This window comes from Passer montanus, unplaced genomic scaffold (assembly GCF_014805655.1).
Source record: "Passer montanus isolate IOZ18808 unplaced genomic scaffold, ASM1480565v1 scaffold41, whole genome shotgun sequence".
NCBI classification, from domain to species: domain Eukaryota; kingdom Metazoa; phylum Chordata; class Aves; order Passeriformes; family Passeridae; genus Passer; species Passer montanus.
In genome coordinates, this window is record NW_024368930.1 from 7024362 (window position 1) to 7043401 (window position 19040).

The window sequence follows — 19040 nt, forward strand, 5'->3', positions numbered from 1 at the left end:
TCTGGGTGCTGCTCTGGGTTTGTGGGGTGCTGTGCCAGGCTCATGGGGTGCTTTGGGTGCTGTGCCAGGGTTCTGCTGTGCCTCAGTGTGAGGCTCAGGTGCTCCCGGAGCACAGTGGGATGCCTGGGGCTCCTGTGCTCTGTGGGGAGGTGATGGCAGCCTGCTGGAATTTGCATAATTAATTGCCTCACCATAACCTATTACACATTGCCCTCACAGCCTCATGCCCTTGTGGCTGTGACTCAACCTCGACTGGAAGCACGAAGGATAGATGGATGCATGTTCCCATGGTCCTTGCAGCTCCAGGGAAGCCTTTCCTTACACCTTTCTGGATTTATTTCAGTCCCTTTTGAAAGCTGGACGTGGCACATGGGGCACAGCACATCACCTGCTTTGGGCTTTGCTGCTGTGGGTGTTGTGTGTGTAGGACCTGCTCAGGCACCACTGTGGGCCAGTGCCTTGTTCCTCTGCTGACAACCTTTGATCAGTCAGTGTGCCACAACTGATAACACAGCCACGATCAATAACACAGCCTGTCCCAGCTGCCAAGCCAAGTTTGTGTGTAATGGGTCCTGGAGGGAGCAGTGGCCCTGGGGCAGGAGCAGCTCAGCCATTGGGATGCATCCAGGAGCACCGGTGCAAGGGAATTAGCACTGCCCTTAATTGCTGCTCAATTAACCAGAACAGGAGCTTGTGGGGCACCCTGCTCTGTCCTTAGCTGTGGCCCTTTCTGGGTGGAAGCTTGAGGCCTGTTTGTGTTTCTCTTCCTGCAAAGCTTTTTGCTTTAATTATTAACCAGTGCCAGGCAGTGCCATGGCTTGTGGCTGGGGCTAAGCCAGGGCAGGGGGGAGGCTGAGGGAAGCCCCCTGCCCTTGGGCCCTCAGCTCTGCACAGCTCCTGAAGCATCCCTGAGTGCAGGTGGGGTGTGAGTCCCTACAGCTGTGGTTTTGTGGGGATGAGGGCTTAGGAAATGAACAGACTCCAGGAAACAATCCTATGTGTCTGTGACTCTGCTGCTGGTGCTGAGGCTGTTCTTGTCCTGGGCTGGTCAAGGCAGCTGGGCACCATCCAGCTAAAAATAACACCAGTAAATAAAACACTTCCTCCTGGCCTGGCACGCTGGAGCAGAGGCTCAGGGAGCTGGGACGTGCCTGGCTGTGGCTCCACAGCGGGACTGGCCCCGTGCCAGGGAGCTCTGAGCTGGTGCCACCAGGTCCAGGCCTGCCCCAGCGCCCTCAGCACCCCCCTGCCCGGCCCCTGGGGACACGGTGGCCCATGGCATCCTCAATGCCAACCGCAGAATGTCACCTCTGGCTGCTGGAGGGCTGGATCCCCAGGTGACACGGTGATGGCCCCTGGCAGCAGGATGCACGGCCACCCCACGCTGAGCTCTGTGCTGGCTCAGTTTCTCTACCCGTACCATGGGACTCCCACAGCTGGCACGTGTCCCAGGTGACGTTGGGAAGGGTGTGGGACACGGGATCCCGGTCACGGCCGCGTCAGCCCCACGCGCCGGGACAGCGAGGTGTCAGCAGGAGCCACCCACGCAGGGGATCACGGTGGGGAGCCCCCTTCACCCCCAGCAGGGCCTGAGGAGCCCAGGCAGGATAATGGGGGTGGGGGGCAGCCCAGTCAGGGACCAAGCCACACGCTGGGGGTGGCAGGAGAGGTGATGCAGTGTCGGGGGGGCACCATGGGGGGTACAGTCCCATCCCTGCTCCCCCAGGATGCCCGAACCTACAGAAAGCCATCCCAGTCCCTATTCCAATCCCTGTCCCACCCCTCCAGGGCTCTGTGCATTGTTGCTTTCATCTTCCTCTTCCTCACCTGTGCCCTACCTAGCGGGGGCGCAATCAGCTGAGCCTGTCTGGCCCCTCCCTGGGCTGGGCCCGGCTATAAAACCCAGGAGCCAGGCAGAGGGTGGTGTCACAAGGATCTGGGAGCTGCTGGCAGGTGAGTCTGGGGTGCCAGGGTTGGACTTGGGGGCTCTGGTCTGTTGGATGCTGCTGCTATCCCTGGGCTGCAGGTGGGATCCTGCCTGGTTCCCACAGGGCTCAGAGCTGGGTCTGGATTTGGCCCCTACACCGTGAGTTTTGGATGATGCTTTTTGGGGCACAAGGTGCCATTGAGTAGGTTTGGGGGGCACAGCCTTGGGCACAACATGAGGTGCAGAGGGGACTGATGGTGTGTAAAGGGCTGCTCCCATGGGACATCTCACTGCTGTGTCTGGGTAGTGCTGGAATGGCCCCACTGCTCAGCTGGGCATGGGGAGCAGAGGGGTCTGATGAGGGGCAGAGGGGCCATTCCCATGGGATATCCCTGGCTGGGTGGTGTTGGGATGGCTCTGTGGGACGGGTGGGCATGGGGAGCAGGACCTGCCCGGCACACAGCCATCCGTGTCCCAGCCACCAGGAAGTGGTGGTGGTGACCCTGGTGACATAGCCTTGAGTCACACTGGAGACTCCAGGTGACAGCCCATCTCCGGTACGGGCTGGGAGGGATGCTTGGAGAGAGGCAACCCAGTCCCTGAACTGCCCATCCCTGTCCCCAGACAGCAGCAGCGATGGCCACACTCTACCCCTCCCTGGAGGACATGAAGGGCCACCAGGTCCTGCAGGTCAGTGCCAGCTCAGCAGCGTTACAGGGCTGAGCAGACCCCAGTGAGTCCCTGTGGGATCTCACCTCAGAGGGTCCCCGGGGTGGGGGGCACAGCATTGAGCACCCTGTCTCTTGGCAGGCACAGGCAGCAGCTGGGGTGAGGACCCCTGCCACCACAGTGGTCACAGAGAAGCCGAAGCTCGCCTCGGGCACTGGTAAGGTGGGACATGATCAGCTCACCCTGTGCAGGGGCTGTCTGGGTGGGCAGTGATGCTCAATGGGGGGGGCTCAGCTGAGACCCCCCCCACAACTCAGTGCATGGGTTGGGGATGGGATTTTGGGGTCTCTTTTTGCTGGCCCATGGTCCAAGGGGGCTCCTGGGATGGAGGGGGCCAGGCTGTGGGTTGGGGACCCCAGGAGCTGAGACCACCCTCGGTATGTCCCTCAGAGCCTCCTGTGCTGTACCCCAACCTAGCTGAGCTGGAAAACTACATGGGGCTGGCGCTCTCCAGCGAGGAGATCCAGAAGAACCTGCACACGGAGGACAGCACCGTAGGTGTTGGGCTGGCAGCTCCCTGCCCCGCGTGGCTCCCCATGCCAGAACGGGGGTCCCTCTGCTTCCTCATCCCCACTGACCCCCAGCTCCCCCGCAGGCACTGACCCCCGCCGGGCCCTCCCCAGGCCAGCTGGTGGCCCCCCTGAGCGGGCACAGCGCGGGGCTGCGGCGCGCAGAGATCAAGCCGGGCGTGCGGGAGATCCACCTGTGCAAGGACGAGCGGGGCAAGACGGGGCTGCAGCTGAAGAACGTCGACCAGGTGAGGGGCTGGGCTGGCACGGGGCTGGGCTGGCACGGGGCTGTGTCATGGCATGATGTGACACGGCATAAGCATGACAGTAGAGCGCAGCGTGACGTGGCAGTGTATCACAACACAGCGGCGCGTGGCATTAAATGTCACAGCGCGCCACGGCGCAGCGGGGTGCAGATGGCATGGCACGGCCACTGGTCCCTGTGCCACCACTCCACCGTGTCCCCAGGGCATCTTCGTGCAGCTGGTGAAGGCCAACTCGCCGGCAGCGCTGGTGGGGCTGCGCTTCGGGGACCAGGTGCTGCAGATCGACGGCAAGAACTGCGCGGGCTGGAGCAGCGACAAGGCACAGCGCGCGCTGAAGAAGGCGAACCCCGAAAAGATCGTCATGGTGGTGCGGGACAGGTGAGCGGGTGGTGGCACCGGCGGCGGTGGCAGTGCCGGTGGCAGCGGTGACACTGCTCTCCCCGCAGGCCTTTCCAGCGCACCGTGACCGTGCACAAGGACAGCACCGGCCACATCGGCGTCGTGGTGAAGAAGGGCAAGATCGTGTCGCTGGCCAAGGACAGCTCGGCCGCCCGCAACGGGCTCCTCACCCACCACTGCATCTGCGAGGTGAACGGCCAGAACGTCATCGGCATGAAGGTAGGGCTGTGCCCTGGGGGGGCAGGACATGCCCGGGGAGTGCAGGATGTGGCCAGAGAATCCAGGAGGGAGGGGGATAGCGAGCGAAGCTGGGCACCCCATGGATCCCCCTCTCTCTCCTGCAGGATAAGCAGCTCATGGAGGTGCTGGCAGGGGCTGGGAACGTGGTGACACTGACCATCATCCCCACCGTGATCTACGAGCACATGGTCAAACGGTGAGAATGTGGGGCTGCAAGGACCCCCACACCCCACAGGGACCCCCAGGCTCCCCCCACTGACCTCCCTTCCCTCTGCTCAGTCTCTCTTCAGGGCTGGTGAAGTCATCCATGGACCACTCCATCCCTGACCTGTGACACCATCACTGCTGTTCTGGGAGCTGATGCTGGAAGCCCAGAGGGCCTGCTGAGAGGACCCCACAGCACCTCCAAAGGAGCTATTCTAGCACAAAACCCCTTATTCCTTCAGAGTCTGGTGGCTGCTGGGTGGTTCCTCCTCTCCTCAGCAAGGACGGGGCAGATGTCCTGTACCAGGGTCCCACTGTCCCCATGTCCCTGCTTGGGCCACCCCCTCAGGGCAAATGCCAAGGGCTGGCTCCAGCCGAAGCAGACACAGACCCAGCGACATTTATTACATCCACCACAGACAGCGAGTACAGGACAGGGGAAACAAGAAGAGGGGGGTTACAGCTTTTTCAGTTCTGTATTTAAAAAATATATTATATAGATTTGTCTTTCAAATATAGTCGTTACATTTATTTCTTGGCAAAGCTTTGGATAGCCTAACAGACGTGTACACAGATCCACAAATACATTGCACGAGAGGCGAATATCCCAGCCCCGCTTACATCTGCCCCGGCTGCCTGCACACTGCTGCTCCCCAAATCCTTCCCCCGGCACCTGGTGCTGTGCTGGTGGCAGAGCTGCTGTCCCCACTGCCCCCCAGCATGGGCAGAGCCGGCAGAAGGGGGATGCAGGGAAGTGTGGGGCACACAGGCTGTGGCACGTGCCCCTCTGGGGACCGCTGGACACCGGCGTGTGGAGCATCACCGGCTGCCAGGGCACCTGGCCGGTGGCACCCACGGCTGGGGGAGTGGGCTTGGGTTGGGGTTGGGGGAACACTGTTAGTTCAAGTCACGAAGAAACCACAGACATTCGTGGGGTGGGAGTGCGGCGCGCCCGGGGCAGCCCCAGGTCCCGCGCCCCAACAGCCCCGCTGAGCAATCCTTGCTGTCTTTGTGTTTCAACAAGAAAAAAAAAAAAAGGCATTTTTCCGGAGGCCGCCAGCAAAGCGGGGGCTTGGGTGGGCCGGGGCGGCAAAGGGCTTGGCTCTGCCTGCACGGCACTGCCCCACCCCAGCAAAGGCATCCAGCTCCAGCACGGGGTGGGATCACCGGCAGCACGGCTGGCAGAACCGCCGGAGCCCCGGTCCCGCTCCCCGGCAGCCAGAATCCCAACAGCCGGCCTTCAGTCTGTACCCAAAAAAAAGTGAATATAGTGCAAAGCAAAGGGAGGGAGAGCCCACGGCTTCCTCGGGGGCTCCGTGCGTGACCTGCAGCCCAGTTCCATCCCAGCGTGGGGAGGCATCTCCTAGGGAAGGGGGGGCTGGCCCGAACCGCTCCGGAGCTGATCCCTGTGTCTGGACAGGAACCCCCCACCCCCTGCCCACTGACAGACACTGCACCTGCAGCAAGGAACCGCCGCATCCCCAGCGCTCCACGCTGCCAGCGGCTCCTCGCCACCACCCGCCCGTGGCACGGCTGGGATAACCCGGCGACAAACAAAAAGCGATTGCGATGGAGGGACAGCCCCCACGGCGGGGGCAGCCCCACAGCCCCGCAGCCACAGGCACAGGCAGGGGTGTCCACGGCGGGGGGTGACGCTGGCTGCCAACATCCCTCTTCCAACAACAGTTCCTCCCCTCCTCCAGGAGCTGGGGAAGGGCAGCACACCTCGATGCACCCACAGACCCCTCGGCCCCTTCCCACCCGCCGGGGCTTTACAATCAGCAGTCGGGTCCGTGGGGCGGGTGGAGGGCGTCGGAGGGCTCAGGGCTGGGCAGCGCCTCCGGGGCCGGGGCTGGCGACGGGGCGACAGCCCATCCTGCGGATGGAGTGCAGGGCCACGGTGCAGCAGCCCCGCAGCAGCGAGCTGATGTTGTAGATGGGCTGGCCCTGCCGCCGCTGCGAGCGGCACAGCCAGGCCACCGTGGGCACCGCCGGCACCACCACCGCCAGCAGATCCACGATGAAGTGGCGGCTCCAGTAGCTCTTGGAAGGGTTGTTCTCGCAGCCGGTCACCTCCATCAGCTCCTCCTCCGCCACGCAGGCGATGGCCACCGAGGGGCTGGCGCTGGGGGGCTGCCGCACCGCCGGGTTGCCGGGGACACCCCCCTCGGCAGCGGCAGCGGCGGCGTCGGGCTCGGCCACCGTCAGGTCCGTGCTCCCGGTGGGGTTGGCGAGCTCGGGGACGGGCATCGTGTCTTCCATTTCGGAGACCCAGGCGGAGGTGGGGCTGCCCAGGCTGCAAGCCTGGGACTTCATCACCTTCTCGAGGATGGTGTCCAGGTCGGGCTGGCAGGGCACGAAGTCCGTCTGGATGGCCCGCTCCTGCATGCAGCTGGCCTGCACCCCTGCCTCCGCGCTGCTCCGCAGTCCCAGCGCCTTCTCGTAGGTGTTGCTGGGGGGCAGGCGGGTGCCGGGCTCACCCCCCACCTCCAGCGGGTCCGTGTGGCCCGGAGCCTCCTCCATCCCCACGAAGCCGCTGTCGGCGCCCTCGTCCAGCGAGATGGTCTGCGAGCCGCCCACGTTGCGGTCCCCGGCGCCCTGGTCGCTCAGCTTGGTGTAGGTGGAGCTGCGGGTGAGGGATCGCGCCGGGGACCCCCCGGCCGACTCGCCGGCGCCCTCCTCCTTCAGCGCCCCGTTCTGTGCCACCTCCATGCTGTGCAGCAGCGTCTCCAGCTTCTTGTTCTGGATGTTAATGTCCACAAAATACTTCTGGAGGCCTTTGTCCTTCTCCAGCAGGTTGTTCTTCACTGTGTCGATGACCTGCTTCAGCTGCTTGATCTCCTTGCGAGCCTCTTTGAGCGCCAGCTGGGCCTCCACGCGGTGGCACTCCTCCTCGATCCAGTCCTCCTGCATCCGTGACAGCTGCGTCTTCAGGTCCTCGATCTCAGCATCCCTGCGGAGACGGGAGGGCACCACCGCGGCGCTGAGGGGGCTGCAGGGACAGCTCTGTCCCCTGTGCCCAGCACTGGGCTGCAACCAGATCACCCAGCAGCACTCCCAGCTGGGAACAAGGGATGGATCCAGCGGTTTAGGGACCCTCAGGAGTGATGCTCAGGGAGCCTCAGAGTGATGCTCAGGGAGCCTCAGGAGCAATGTTCAGGGATCCCCAGGAGTGATGCTTAGGGACCCTCAGGAATGATGCTCAGGGACCCCACGGATGGATGCTGTGGGACCTCAGGAGTGATACTCAGGGACTCTGAGGATTTATGCTCAGGAACCCTCAGGGCTGATGCTCAGGGCCCCCTGGCAGCACTGTTTGGAGCAGTGGGAGCTCAGGGATCCCTGCAAATGATGCTCAGCCTCTCCCCAAGAGGCTGCAGTGCCCAGGTCTCCTGAGGGCTGCGTGGGGGTGGGCAGGTGCCCCGGGCGGGCGCGTGGCAGCTGGCACGGCGGCAGGGCCATGCCTAAGCCTGAGGAGCAGATGGGGATTAGCCACCCTCTGACGCTGAAATTCAGCAAAACCATGGCAGGGACTTAAACAGGGCGAGGGGAGAGCGCAGCCACTGCAGGTGGGACGTAGGGCTCTCCAGTCCCCAAATCTGCAGCTCCCAGGTGGGACAGGCAGCAGTGGCAGGTCCCACATGCCAGCAATGCCCTGGTACAGCTGTGACCTCAGTCCCTGGGCACGAGCACGAGGACAAGGTGCCATGCTGGGAACTGAGACACCCAGAAGGAGCAGTCCCAGAGAGGAGCTGCCACAGTGGGTGGCAGTGGCTGGTGCTGGCACCCTTCCCACGAGCTCACCTGTCCTGCAGGCGCTCCTGTGTGTCCTTCAGGCGAGCCTTCAGGTGCCGGATGCAGACCTCCTTCTGCTGCAGGGGAGTCAGGTACTGCTCCGGTGTCGGTGGCTTTATCCCATGGTTGTCACTGCACAGGTTGTACTTGGACGAGCGCCTGCAGGGACACACGTGTCACCCACTGCCAGTGCCAGGGCCAGCACAGGCTTGACCCAGGGGTCCTAAGGCCTGCTCTTGGGGTGCAGCCCTGTAATACATCCCAAAGGAGCCCTGAGAGCAGGAGGGGCAGGGTGGGTGCATGAGGGTGCTGTGCCCTGATGACAGGGGCAGGGTGGGTGTCCTGTGTGCTGTGCCCTGGCAGGAAAGACAGGGTGGGTGTTTCAGTGCTGTGCCCTGGCAGGACAGACAGGGTGGGTGCATGAGGGTGCTGTGCCCTGGCAGGACAGACAGGGTGGGTGTCCTGTGTGCTGTGCCCTGGCAGGACAGACAGGGTGGGTGCATGAGGGTGCTGTGCCCTGGCAGGACAGACAGGGTGGGTGTTTCAGTGCTGTGCCCTGGCAGAGGGTGGGTGCAGCTCCTGGACACACTGCTGCTGCTGCCAGGTGCTGAGTGCTCTGGGGTGCTGGGGACTTTGCTGGCCCATGAGCAGAACCAGGGCCACCACAGTCTCTGTGTGCCCAAAGTGACCTTTCTGGAAACAACTGATGTGGATGGAGACCCTAGGGTGGGATTGGCCCCACCAGAGATGGGGGAACAAGATGGGAATGGAAGGGTTTGGGATGGAGCAGGTCTGGAGGTAGTGGCTGTCCTGCCCATGGAGAGCAAGCCAGGGAATCCAGCATCTGCTCTGGGCTGGGCCAGCAGCACCTCTGGACCCTCCTCCTGCCACCAGTGGCACTGGGGCAGATGAAGTGACATTTCTGGCCCGAAGCCTGGGACAGTGCAGAGAGCAGGGGCTGGCCAGGGACAGGGCTCCCCAAGCTGGGAGGCACGTGGTGAGCTGGGAGCTGCACGAGTGGCTCTGGCACGGCAGTGGGGGGACCAAACTCCCTATGAATGGAAAGGAGGCATCCCAAAGCCCCCCTGCACGGTGTCCATCAGCCCAGCAGCCTTTAGCCATGTCCAGAAGCATTGTGTGAGAAGCATCCATGCCTTGGAATGCCCATGGCAGCAGGAGGGCCACTGCCCCAGCCGCAGCACATGTGGGACCTGCTCACCATGTCACCCTCGGGCCCCTCAGATCCTCCCAGAATGATTCCACCTCTGGGAGCTGGCAGGGGACAGGGGACAGGCAGGTGATGAGCAGTGCACCACGGGCTGCTGTGCCTGCAGGGCTGGGGCTGGTGCCCATCCCACAGCTCCGTGCCGGCTGTTTGTGCCCGAACACATCCAGAGCTCCCTGCTGAGAAGCCAGGGGGCCACCAGCTCTTGCCAAACCTTTGCCGGGCAGCACAAGGGGATGGAAGCGAAGCTCTTGCCCTCGTGCCTTTGGTCTGGAAGGATCCGGGTGCTCCTTGGAATGCAGGACTGGCAGGAGGGAGCGTGCAGCGAGCAAGCCACGGCCACAGCAGCACGGAGGGAAGAGGACGGGGGATCCCTGGGCGGCAGGCGGGGGGACAGGGAGGGAGACGACACAACAACAGCGGCGGAGAGGTTTGGAGGAGGAGGGTAGTGAGGGTCTCTGGAGACACGCCAGCAGCTCCGCCAGCTCCGGCTCCCCCGGCCACCAAGCGCACAGCCTCGCTCCAGCGCTCCTGTCCCCGCTGGGACCGGCACCGGCAGCACGGGGAACTGCTCCCCCTGCCCGGGGGCACCCAGCAGCCGCCCTGGGGCCAGGGTGATGGGTTACCTTGGGGTGGGGCTGCTGTCGCTGCCCTTGCAGGAGCCAGAATTGCTGCTGCTGCTCAGCGAGGAGGTGCCGTAGGTGTCCCTCCCGGGGGGCGAGGGGCGCCTGGAGGCAGGGAGAAGAGGCTGTGTCTCAGGCCGAGTGGCTGAGGGCGCTGAAGACTTAAAGAAGGAGGCAAAGCCACTCCGTCCATAAACCCCGCGACTGCCAACCACCACACCGAGAACACACAAGACAAAAGGACAAAACAAACAGCAGGGATCAAAATTGCACGGACATGGTGACGGGCACAAAGGCAGGGCTGGGGGGGATGTCCACCCGCTCCCCCTTCCCTGGCGTGGCAGCCCATGGATGCTGGCACAGCATCCTCGCACCCTGAGGACCTTGGGAGCCCCTGGGATCCCCTGGAAGCCCCTTGGGAGCCCCATAAGAGTCCCCTGGGAGCACGATCCCAGCGTAGCTCCAGCCATATCTGCCAGAGCATCACCTGGACGTGGGCAGCTCTGCCTCTTCTCCCTGCCCACGCTGAGCCTGCACCTCCATAACAGCAGTCCAGGCCATGGAGACATCGGCAGGGGAATAAATGCTTTTTCCCTCTTTTTCTCACTTTACCACTCAGCTCAAGGAGACATTTTCCAAGGGCTAACATACCTCCCAGTTTCATTGCCCCAACCCAGTGCTCTCCACCACTGCCTGCCTTCGCCTGGACGGACGGAGGGGTCGGTCCTGGCTGTGGCACAGACGGACAGAGGGACAGGGCGTGCAGCACTCGGGGAGCTGCATGCACGGACAGGGAAGTGCTGTGCAGCGGGCAGTGCCATGCAAACCCCCGAAAGCTGGGCTGGGGGCTCGTGCTGCGAAGTGGCAGCTGGTGGTGGAGGTGTGGGGATCGTGGGGATCGTCTCATCCCGGCGGCAGGCGCTGCTCTCCAGTCCCGAGGCCAGAGGCTGAAGCATATTCACCTTCGTGATCCCGTGGACGCGCGTCTGCTCCCCGGCACGGACATGGCCACAGTGCCACGGCTCCTGGCCACAGGGAACTGCAGGCAAAGGAACAGAGAGAGCAGGTGAAGGCAGGAAAACGGCCCCGATGAGATGGGGTGAGCCCTGGCACCAGGGCAGCAGTATAGTCCCCAGGGCCACCAGTACAGGACAGATGAGCACAGCATGCCCTGCACATCTGGGCTGTGCTTCCCACTTGTCTCCCATAGCCCAGAAATGCCAGAATGCTGCATGCCTGTGCTCCCACCTGTGGGCACAGGGCAAGGGTGTTCTTAATTTAAAAGGCAGATCAGAAGCAGAGCAGATGCCTGCCCATGGTCTGGAGCCCCTTTCTCATCATGGACAAACTTCCCCCTGCTCCCAGATCCCCATCCCTGTCGGGAAGCAGGGTAATGCCACAGGGACACAGAGTGCCTGCAGTGGGGCATTACTGGGGGCAGAGATGGTACGAGGGCTCTGACCCAGCCATGGAGCTCCCCGGGCAGGCAGCTCTCCCTGCCTGCTTTTCCTTAATTAAGTGCAAATCCCCCATTCAGCAGTGAAATCAGGTGAGGAAGAACAGATCCCTGCATGATGAGGCAGCAGCTGCTAATCCCTAGGGAAACACAGAGCCCGCTTTCCTGTAAATAAATAGGCCAGATCCAGAGGCCTGCAGCACCTCGGGCACACCAGGATGTGAGGGAGTGAGGGAAGCATCTGCTCAGCACCCGCATCCTGCCCAGCACCCCATGGCACCGCTGGGGTCCCCACCGTGCTCCCAGACTGCCAGAGACCGCCAGGGATGGGGGCAGCACGGGGCCCCCATCCCCAGACCTATTCACAATGCCAGCGTTTATCTCAGAATTTGGCAGAGCCATGCAGGAGAGGGGACCTGCCAACAGACAGTCGATGGGTGACAGGAAACACTCCGAGCTGCTGGCCCTGCTCCAGGGGAGCGCGAGGAGTGGGACAACAGGGGAGGCAGAACGGGGAGGGGGCACATCCAGCTCAGCCAGGGCAGCCTTCTACATTTGCAACCCCAGGTTATTGCTCTTCCAGGATACCTCAAAGCCCACACCGGCCAGCCCAGGTCCCTCCTCTGCCCAGGATTTGCTGCTCCCTGATCTCCAAACCAGGGCACCCAAAATCCCAGAGCACTGGTGCAGTGAAGTCCCAGGTCCCAGCAGGCACAGTGGGCTCCCAGCACCCTGGGGACACTACAAGAAGGATTTGGGGATCCTGCTGCTCCCACCTGGGCTGGATTTGCCTGGAGATGACCTGGGCAGGGGAAGGCAGTGCTCTGTCCTGCTGGATCACTGCTCCCAAGCGGGCAGCAGCTCTGCCACTGCAGCAGCGTGAATCAGCATCCACCAAGAGCCGTGCGTGGCCTCAGGCTGGCAGGAGCATCCTCCAGGATTCTCTGTCACCCTCCAGCAGCACCTCACAGGCTGCAGCACACTCTCGAGCAGGGATGTAGGGAGATTTGAGAGTTCCTCACCCTCTCCCTGCAGTCCAGTGGTGTCTGGTATTGTCCCAGGGGTGCCCAGCATCAGCTCAGCTGTACCTGCATCCTCCCCACTCATGTCAAGGTCACCCTCACGCCACACTGCTCTGTGCAGGGGTCCCTCTGTGCCCCACTGACAGCAGCAAGTGCCAGCACTGCAGATGGCACGTGTGAGTCCAGCAAAAAGGGGCTCCTGAGAGCACCCACCCCACACCCCAGGCACCTGCTGCCAGCATCACAGCCTGGAATGGCTCTGTGGGGACACCTGGATTTGGCCTCATGTCTGGGGACCTCATTTCCTCCTCCTCTTCCCACTGCTGCAGACTTGTCTAGTGCCCACACCAAGGCTTGATGCCTCCCACAATACCCAGGGTGTCTGGAATTTAATCAGTGCTAATAAATTGTCATTATTCCCAAAGGAACATTGGGCCACTTCAGTCCCCCCAGAAGCCTCACTGTGCCCAGAGGCTGCCCAGGACAGGCAGATTCAGCACCAAAGCTGAACACACACCCTCCCGTGAGGTATGTGGCTACTGAAGGCAGAGGAAATGACAGATCTGCAGTCAGAATTACCCCCTCAGATGGACCAGGAGCAATGGAGCCATGCAGCACCAATGGAGCCCCACCAGGAAAGCAAGGGGAAATCCAGGATGAACCCTGGTCTGGTGGTGGCATCCCTGCCCATAGCAGGGGGTAAAAAAGAGAATGGTTTGGGTTGGAAGGGACCTTGAAGACATCTCATTGCAACCCCCTGCCATGGGCAGGGACACCTTCCACTATCCCAGGCTGCTCCAAGCCTTGTCCAACCTGGCTTTGAACATTTCCAAGGTTGGGGCAGCCACAGCTTCTCTGGGCAATCTGTGCCAGGGCCTCACCATCCTCACAGGGAAGAGTTTTTTTCCAAATATCCCATCTAACCCTGCCCTCTGGCAGTTATGGGAAGCCATTCCTTTATCCTGACACTCCATGTCCTTGTCCAAAGTCTCCTTCCAGCTCTCTTGGAACCCTTTCAGGCGCTGGAAGAGGCTCTTAAGGTCTCATCAGAGCCTCCTCTTCTCTACCAGCTCTCAGCCTGTCTCCACAGCAGGGTGACCAGGGCAATTCATGGACCAAGACCAAGGTGACCTGGGGGGCACCAGCTGTCCCCACACGGGGGGAGCAGAGGACCCTGCCCAGCACAGCTCCCCCGTGTCTGCCCCTCCTCCCTGGGAGTGCCAGCAGGGGCCAGGGTCTGACACTCCCAATTAGGGTCTGACACTCCCCACCAAATCCAGACTGCCCTGCACACCAGCTGCCTGGGGCCCAGCACCCTGCACATCCCCTAAAATGCAGCTTGAGGGCTGAGCAGGGTGGACACTGCCCATTGCAAAGACAGAGTGTTGCTGGTGCTGCTGACAGCAGAACTCCCTGAGAGGCTCCAGCACGTGTGGAGCAGAAGGACAGAGCTGTTACAAACAACAGCACAAACCAGGGTTTGTTCCATGCAGTGGAATTAGCCTGGATAATTCCTGATAAACAAAAGCAATGGGCCTTGATAAGGAAGCAGCTGGAGCTACAGCATGAGGAAGAGGATCCCCCACAGAGGGCTGGGATGCAGAATCAGGACAGTCCCCCACAGTGCCACTGTCCTGGGGGGGTGACACCACAGGGCTCATCTTCTGGTGGGTGCCCAGCTCCTGCTGAACTACTGATCACACTGTGACAGTGATGGATGGCAGAGCAGCGACAGAGGGGGGGCTCACCCTGGTGCCCCAGAGGAAGATTTCCCCAGGCTCAGCTGGATCACTGCCCCACAGAGATGCTTCCTTGCCTCAAATCCTGCTACTTCCCCACTCCCTGCTGGATCCCCTGGCTGTGCCAGTGATGGACAAACCAGGCTGGGCAGGTATGGCCCTTCCTAGATGCTTCTCACATGGGAAACAGGGACGCAGGACCTCTGGAGAGACCCTCATCCCCGGCTCAGTGAAGCCTCTGATGGTTCCTCAGCTTGTTCCTCTGAGGGTTCCATGGCTGCAGGCTCAAGAGTTTGCTCCCATCAGCTCCCAAAGCTCAGCTGCTGTGGGATCCAGAGGGATCCAGCTGCTGCCAGCTCACCCCATCCCCACAGGGAACATGAGAGAAGGTGTGAGAGCCTGCAGCTCACTGCCAGTGTCAGCCCTCAGCACAACACTGCTGTGCCAGCAGCCGCCACATTTCCCTGGATTTCTCGCTCACTGCTTCCTTTGTCGAGGCTCCCATCATCCTGCCTGCTGCTGGATTGCTGTGTTTCCCTTGGCACATCCTGTGTGAGGAATCTTTTGCAATGGTGGCACTGAGCCCGAGCGTCTGAGAGCAGCTTCACCCACTGCAGAGACCTGGAGAGGAGCCGTGCTGTCCCCATGGGTCCCCTGGGGGATCTGCAGCCTCCCAGCATGAGCAAGATTAAAAGCAGAGGGAACACGGAGAGGGAATCCACAGCTTTGTATTTCCAGGGGACAAAAAGGGCTCCCAAGGAACTACCCTGCCTTCCTGACACCAGCTCTGCTTTTCTACACTCTAAAAATAAGCAAAGTGCTGGATGTGGCCAACAAGCAGAGCTGATGTGGGGCAGAGCCTTTGTTCCTGGACAGTGGCAAGGCCAGGGCTGCTTGCACTGGAAAAGGGACTGGGATACAGCTGGGTCACAGTGGGAAAGAGCAGGATCCAGCAGCCAGGGCTGGCAGGAGTCCTGCTGCAGGAGGGGTCAGCACTGGGACCACCACCTGGGCAGCTGGGGACAAACACCCAGGACTATGTCCCCTCCTGCCATGGGGGATTTTTGGGATACAGGGATTGCTTTGCTTTTGGTCCAAGAAGATTACAAAGATCTGGCAATATCTCCAGAGGCTGGGAGCCTCTGCTCCAGTGTAGATGGGTTCACCCCAAAGCTTCACCTGGGTCCCAAGCAGAGGGAGATCATGGAATCACAGACCCATTTAGGTAGGAAAATACCTTTAATACCTTCAAATCCAACTGCTAACCCAAGCCACTGCTAAATCCAGCTCAGGGCAGAGCCGAGTGCTCGGGGCACAAGCAGAGACAAACCCCATGGGGTGTTTATGCAACACCACCAGAAAAATCAATGTTGCTAAGAGTGGCTGTATCCCATTCCAAAAGGCAGGAGCACCTCCTTTTATTCTCCTGTTTGTTATAAAACGCTGAGTTGACATCCAGAGATTACAGGAAAACAGACACCATTTGGAAAGCTCGGGTTATGCAGCTCATCACTTTTCCAGCTGACCTGGCTGCAACTCCAAATGGGGAGGTGGCAATTCCCAGCCCTCATTAGCTAAAAATAAGGTGCTTGACCAGAGGGTAAAGGGTGGGCTCTCGCTGGGGACTCTGGAGCCAAAGGGAAATGGGAAAAGAGCTGAATGACAAGAGCTGTAGCAGCATGAGAGCAGGAGTGGGACACCCAGGATGCAGACCCCGTGGTCTCACCCGGGGCCAGGAAGGTCAGCAGGATGGGATGGAGGTGACATCCCACTGCACAGCCCATCCTGCAGAGGTGCTCTGGCAGGAGCCGAGCTGAGCTGTGTGAAGCAGAAGGAACAGCCCACTCCTTCGAGATACAAAGGCAAAAAAACCTGGAAGACAAACCCAGCTTCCAGTGCACCAGCTCCGCCTCCCCTGCGCGGCGCAAGCAGGTCTCCCCCAGCCTCCATCCACCTTGAGCGAGGGCTGGGAATGACGGCGGTGCCGGGGGATTCGCCCTGCTCTCCACACCGCTGGAATGGCCTACTTTAACCACACACCCCATCTCCTGCCTCAGCCCGCTGCAGCTCCTGCGGGATGGGAGCGCGGGCACTGCCCCTCTGACCCCCAGCCGGGACCCCCGGACACCGGCGTTTGCATCGTCTGGCACACGGTCACAGCACGACGTGCCTGTTCCCAGAGAGGGTGGCAACACTGGGATTTTATAAGCAGAACAGGCAGCCAGCAGTGGGTTCTGTGCCACAGCCACAGCGCTGACCTTGTGGGGAGGAGAGAACAGAGCACCCGGCTCATCAACCCGCTGGGGTGTTCCTGTCCCTCTGGAGATGGAGCATGAAGCCATTAAATCATAAAATGTCAACCGCAGAGCAGCCCCAGCTCCTGAAAAATACCCCATGGTGCCGGAGACACTTTGGGATGCTGCATGAGCAGATGTGGGGCTTGTGCTTGAAGGGAGAGTCTGGTGAATGAGATGTAGGTTTGGGGCGTGCAGGGAGGGTTTGGGGTGTGCAGGGAGGGTCTGGTGCATGAGATGTGGGTCTGGGGTGTCCAGTGAGGGTCTGGTGCTTGCAGGGAGGGTCTGGTGCGTGTGACGAGGGTCTGGTGCAATGAGATGTGGGTCTGGTGACTGGGGCATGCAGGGAGGGTCTGGTGGGTGTAACGTGGGTCTGGGGTGTGCAGGGAGGGTCTGGTGCACATGAAGTGGGTCAGGTGCATGAGATGTGGGTCTGGCGAGTGCAGTGCAGGTCTGGCGAGTGCAATGCGTGCCTGAAGCTGCTGTTTGGGTCTGGTGCATGTCACATGGCTCCAGGGCTGTGAAGCAGGACCGGTGGGTGTGGTGGGGGTCCAGGCGGGTTTGCAGTGCGGGTCAGGGTACACAAGATACGGGGCTGATAAGCCATTCATGGGTGCAGTGGGTGCCGTGGGCTCTGGTGCAGCAGCACGGGTCTGGCGTGTGCCGCGGGGGTCTGGCACACGCAATGCGGGTGTGCTGCGGGCCCGATGCGTGACCCGCCCGAGCGCCCTGTGCCCCGGGCACCCCCCCGCTCCCGCCCGCCCCCCGATGCGGAGCGGCGCTGGCAGACCCGGCTGCGCCCCCCGCCTCCCCCCAGCCCGAGGGAGGGATGGCGAAGGGAGGGAGGGAGGGAAGGATGGATGAAGGGAGGGAGGGATGAGCCGTGCAGCTGCGTAATTTGCTCCCTCCTCTGCGATCTTAAAGCGACGGCGCCGCGGGTGCCTCCCCCCGCCGGGTTTCCCCCCGTTTCTATGGCAACGCCCCTCTGCCGGAGAGGCACAACCACCTCAAAAAAAAAAAAAAAAAAAAAAGAAACCAGCCGGGTTTTGGGGTCCCTCCCCGTCTGCGAAGCCCCGCGGGCCGGGTGTGCCCTGTGCCCGCTGGCCCTGGGCTCCTCGCCCCGCGTAACCCCGGAGGAGGAGGAGGAGGAAGAAGGGAAGGGGGGGAGCCGGGGCGGCCCCGCGCTGCGGCCACCCGGCCCCTGGAGTCCCCCCACCCAGCGTTGTAGTTTTCATTTTAAGCAGCCCAGCTCTGAGGAGATCCCTGCCTCTAATTAGTGACGCGCTTTCATAAAGTCAAGTCATTAAATAACCGGAATTCCGTGCCCCGTTTCAATCCCTCTGGCTCAGCCCTAATCGCCGGGGCTGGGGTGGAGAAGCAGCAAGAGCCACCCCGAGCTGCTGTCCCGGGCTGTGACTGGCGTCCGGGAGGTTTGGGAGATGAGGCTGAGGCTGGCACGGCACGGCACGGCACGTCCCGTTCTGCAGCACAGCCCGGTTACTCATGGCACTTCCCACACGCTTCCTGCTGTAGCTGTCAAGATCAACCTTCCCGAATTATTTGCTGAAGAGCCGTCTCGGGAGCCCCCGCGCCGCGTCCTGCAGCCCGTGCGGGAGCAGCGAGCACCGGCTCCTGGGGGGCTCCGTGCCCCAAGGCCGGCTGCGGACACCCCGTGGGGACCAGGAGGGTCAGAGCTGCACTGCCTGTGCTACAAACATCCACGTGTGTGCATCCACAGCCGGATTTATGGGGGGAAATGTTCGTGTGGGAAATATTCACAGCCAGAGTAGAGCCTGTGCCCAGTATTGGTCTGGACTCGAGGCCCATTGTGCTTCCCAGACATTCCCAGCTCCCTTTGTGACTCCCCCATGGTTATTCCAGAGTTTTGACAAACCTGTTTGGTAAATACATGTCAGCCTTTCCTCCAGCACTATTTCCTGCATGATTTGTACCTCATTTATCCCGACACACAGACTGTTTTCAGTGTATATATATATCCTGCCTCCCATGTATTCCTGCCCGCCTCCAGCTGCCTTTTGTTTCCCCCTTTCCCGGTGAATCCAACGCACAGCCTCTCTCCTTGAAAGGAAAATTAATGAGTTATCACAGCTGCTGCCACTGGAGCAGCTCTGACCATGTGGCACAGGCAGCAGCTCTGCTGTGAGATGCAGAGTCATTCCTGATGGCTTTTGGGAAAGAAAAATGGTTTCTCCTTCCCTCTGCAGTCTGCAGTGCTCGGTCTCCCAGGATACCCTGACCTGAAGAGTGGGAGCACTGCTCCAGGGAGACTGGGCCTGCTGCAGGGGAAGAGAGAGAGGTTTTCACCAAACCCAAACCCAAACCCTTTTCCCAGGTCAGCGCCGGGTTTCGGAAGTGCCAGGCCTGCCACAAGGAAAAGATGAGCTGCCCTTGGTTCCAGTCTTGGCCTGAGCCATGTGCCTGTTCCCACCCAAAAATAGCATTTCTTTTGCAGAAAACTGAGAGGTTTTTACCATACAGGGATGATCTTCCCTTCCTTACACCCAGAAAAGGAACCCCTCTGAGAACAGCAGCAAAGGCCCAATACTCATTTAATCAAATATTCCTGTTCAGAAAGGACACTCAGCTGGAAC

The 19040-nt window shown here is 61.3% G+C and overlaps 2 protein-coding genes across 8 annotated transcripts; one reads left to right on the forward strand and one right to left on the reverse strand.

The window, feature by feature from the left end:
* Positions 1-17: 17 nt before the first annotated feature.
* Positions 18-5311, forward strand: SDCBP2 (syndecan binding protein 2). 4 transcript variants are annotated; one of them, XM_039719510.1, is made up of 9 exons: positions 18-1953; positions 2552-2617; positions 2738-2813; positions 3047-3150; positions 3252-3413; positions 3634-3809; positions 3878-4049; positions 4175-4266; positions 4350-5311. In XM_039719510.1, the coding sequence occupies exons 2-9, from the start codon at positions 2564-2566 to the stop codon at positions 4402-4404; spliced, it is 891 nt and encodes a 296-aa protein (XP_039575444.1). In that variant the 5' UTR covers positions 18-1953; positions 2552-2563; the 3' UTR covers positions 4405-5311. The 4 variants fall into 4 exon arrangements, with proteins under 4 accessions (XP_039575444.1, XP_039575443.1, XP_039575445.1 ...); XM_039719509.1 differs by having other exon boundaries at positions 18-2617; XM_039719511.1 differs by having other exon boundaries at positions 18-2617; positions 2738-2800; positions 3016-3150.
* On the reverse strand, positions 4776-10976 carry SNPH (syntaphilin). 4 transcript variants are annotated; one of them, XM_039719473.1, is made up of 4 exons: positions 10569-10976; positions 9921-10121; positions 8079-8228; positions 4776-7227 (listed from the first exon to the last, which is right to left on the reverse strand). In XM_039719473.1, exons 1-4 carry the CDS (start codon positions 10871-10873, stop codon positions 6096-6098), a joined length of 1788 nt encoding a protein of 595 aa, XP_039575407.1. In that variant the 5' UTR covers positions 10874-10976; the 3' UTR covers positions 4776-6095. The 4 variants fall into 4 exon arrangements, with proteins under 4 accessions (XP_039575407.1, XP_039575408.1, XP_039575409.1 ...); XM_039719474.1 differs by having other exon boundaries at positions 10880-10971; XM_039719475.1 differs by having other exon boundaries at positions 9921-10022; positions 10880-10962.
* Positions 10977-19040: the final 8064 nt, after the last annotated feature.